This window comes from Pinus tabuliformis, chromosome 4_2, assembly GCF_031772625.1.
Source record: "Pinus tabuliformis cultivar Carrire ecotype Pingquan chromosome 4_2, CPIR1, whole genome shotgun sequence".
Taxonomy (NCBI): Eukaryota; Viridiplantae; Streptophyta; class Pinopsida; order Pinales; family Pinaceae; genus Pinus; species Pinus tabuliformis.
Genome location: NC_142304.1, coordinates 598,434,140 through 598,437,178, shown reverse-complemented (window position 1 = coordinate 598,437,178; position 3,039 = coordinate 598,434,140). Strand labels below are relative to the sequence as shown.

Here is a 3,039-nt window from a genome sequence, read left to right as displayed (position 1 = left end):
ATTTCCTTTTCTCTGTCAATCCATTCACCTCTGGCTCTCGAATGTGTGTTAATAGCTTACACAACACTCACTATTCTCCCTAAGCCTGCAAATGGCTGTGATGATGGAGAAAAAGTGATTTTTACAAAATTTTGTGTGTAAAAATGGCGGAGGTGCGGTGTATGAGTTCTGGTTGAATGACAAAACCCACGGTGTTGTTTTTATTGAAATGTTTATTGCTGTGTTTTCAAATTTTGGTTGATCATTCCCACATGCTGTGATCTCTGACTGCTTCCCTTCATGGTTGTACTGCGTTTCTTCGTGGTTGTCCTGCATACCTACCCACCGTTCTTACCTCCACGTCTCAGCTTTTATTACCTTAACCTTTGACTGTTGTTTTACTCATATCACCGTATAGTCAGTCTGCCATATGTTTCATTTCCACCAGCTCGTATTGTTATTCCATTTCATACTTATTCATGGTGCATTGTGATTTGATCGTCACACCTTTGAATTTCATTATAGTTCCATTGCATGGCCTTATGCCCATTAAATGTCATCATACCTCCATTTCACATCCATTTCCCACGTCTTATGCCTTTGAAACATTTTTATAATGTTTGTCTTCATTGCATGGCATTACATTATTTTTGTTATGATAACCTTACACTTTATAACATCATTTTATGCACTTTGATTATAACTTGTTGAAATGAATTATTTCGATTTCTTTTACTTGTATTATTTCATAATGCGCATATTTCAATATATGTAATTTAATTTTAAAATGACCATGTGAAGGTCATATTTAAAATTAAATTTATAATGCTAACTTGTGTATGGTTTTGTAGGTATAGGGTTTGATTATTGGACCCTATATTTTAATCCATTTGCTTTTCAAAAGAAAAATACTTAGGGTTAATATGATGTATATATGGAATATGAAATGAATATGTGGTATTTGGAGTATGTTTATGGAATTTAATGGGTAGAATAATGAGTATGGAGATGAATATATATGAATAGGATGAGTAGAATAATGAAGGTAGTAAAATGTAGGTAAAATATGCATGTCAGGTACTAAATTAATCTTAACAATCTCTAAAAAAAAAAAAAAAAAATTGAAATTTTCAAGAGCAAAACTTTTTACTCATTGTACTTTACTCCCTGATAGTATTTGATGATGTCTTCTGGTCAAGTAATAGGTGAAAATGTCTTTAATGGATCATCTAAGATAGATTGAAATGTAGACTTTATTTCTGCTTCATGTTCTTGCTTTCTTCATTGATTCAAGATCATTGATTGTTGATGTTGTTCAGGTCCCTTCTGCAATTGGTACTCGATGAGTCAGGCCCCTTCTGTCATGTATTTTTTATGCAGTATTTGTCATATAATACATGTTTCTTCTAACATTTCAGGTCCCTTCTGCACAATGTTTCCGATAATGTTTCAGGTCCCTTCTGCAATACAATTCAAGTTCCTTCTTCAATTCAGTTGCTCAAACTTTCAGCTACTCAAACTGAGTTTCTTTTGCAACTTCCCCCTTGCTTATCTGAAGACTTGTCCTCAAGTCTTGTATTGTTTTGTAGGGTGCATTCTGCAAAATCAAACTGTTGTCAGAGTTAAACAAATTTTGTGAATTCATGCAAGCCAAACTTGTTGGTTTTCCTTCATGAATTCATGTTTTCTTTGTGCCAGTTACCTGGTTTTCACAAGAAAACCTATTTTTTTTTCTTTTTTTCTTTTTTTCTTTCGTTCTTTTTTTTGTTTTTTTCTAGAATAATGGGAGGCATATTGCTATGTTGTTCAATTATTTCCAGTTCAGTATCTTTTGACATTTTTTTGCTTTATTTTTATTTTTATTATTATTATTATTTTATTCTTCTTCTGGAATAATGGGAGGCATATTGCTATGTTGTTCCATTACTTCCAGTTCAGTATCTTTTGACATTTGTTTCATAAAATCTTCTTTATTGATAGGATTATTGTAAACTTTAAGCCTATGTCCGTTAACTACAAATGAAGTAGATTCTTGATCAATTGTTTTTATCTTGACAGCTCCATTATCAAAGATCTCTTCTATCTTATATAGCCCCAGCCAATGAGTTGTGAACTTTGTCTTGAAATATTTGAATTTGGAGTCAAACAATAATGCCAAGTCTCCTTTGTTGAATGTTTTGTTCTTGATGAATCGATCATGCCATTTCATCCTTTGCTGCTGCATAAGAGTTGTGTGCTCCACTGCTTGTTGTCTCTGTTCATCCAGTTGATTCAATTCCATTACTCGTTGTTGTTGTGCTTCATATAATTCTAGTCCTAACTTTGCTGCTAACTTTAATGTGTGTATTTGAAATTCTATGGGTAACAGGACTTCTTTTCCATATACTAACTGATATGGACTGAACCTAATTGTGTTTTTCCATTTTATTTTGTATTCCCATAGTGCATCTCTTAACTTTTTTGACCAGTCCTTCCTATTCATTTGTACTTTCTTTGTCATGATATTTTCTAGGACTTTGTTGGGCGAATCCACTTGTCTGTTTGCTTGAGGATGGTACGGTATTGATTTTCTATGTTTGATATTGTACTTCTCTATAAGATCACGAACAAGATTGGAAATGAACTGTGTGCCTTGGTCAGTTACAATCTATTTTGGTACTCCAAATCTGACAAATATTTCCTCAAAAAGGAATGTGACCATTATGTTTTCTATTGCTCTTGCTACTGCCTTTGCCTCAACCCACTTAGTAACATAATCAATACATACCAAAATGTACTTCTTTCTGTTTGATGGTGGATTTATTAGTCCCACAAAATCTAGAGCCCATTGCTCAAATGGTTCTATGAGCACTTGTGGCTTAAGTGGCATTTCATCTGATATTATTGGCCTTCCTATTCTTTGGCAATTGTCACACCTCTTGACATAGGCTTTGGAATCTTTGAAGATTGTTGGCCAATAGTAACCCAATTACAACACCTTGTAGGTTGTTCGTCTGTCTGCAAAATGACCACCACATGGCTTGTCATGACATGCTTTCAAAATTTCTAATATTTCATCTT

The 3,039-nt window shown here is 33.6% G+C and overlaps 1 protein-coding gene across 1 annotated transcript; it reads right to left on the bottom strand.

Moving 5' to 3' along the window:
* Positions 1-1,855: 1,855 nt before the first annotated feature.
* Positions 1,856-2,260, bottom strand: LOC149170715 (uncharacterized). Its single transcript, XM_089425701.1, has one exon. The coding sequence runs from the start codon at positions 2,258-2,260 to the stop codon at positions 1,856-1,858; it is 405 nt and encodes a 134-aa protein (XP_089281827.1).
* Between the last annotated feature and the right edge of the window lie 779 nt (positions 2,261-3,039).

Bases quoted from the DNA above. Each gene is read 5' to 3' on its own strand.
- LOC149170715 (XM_089425701.1), bottom strand. From the start codon at position 2,260: ATGGAATTGAATCAACTGGATGAACAGAGACAACAAGCAGTGGAGCAC.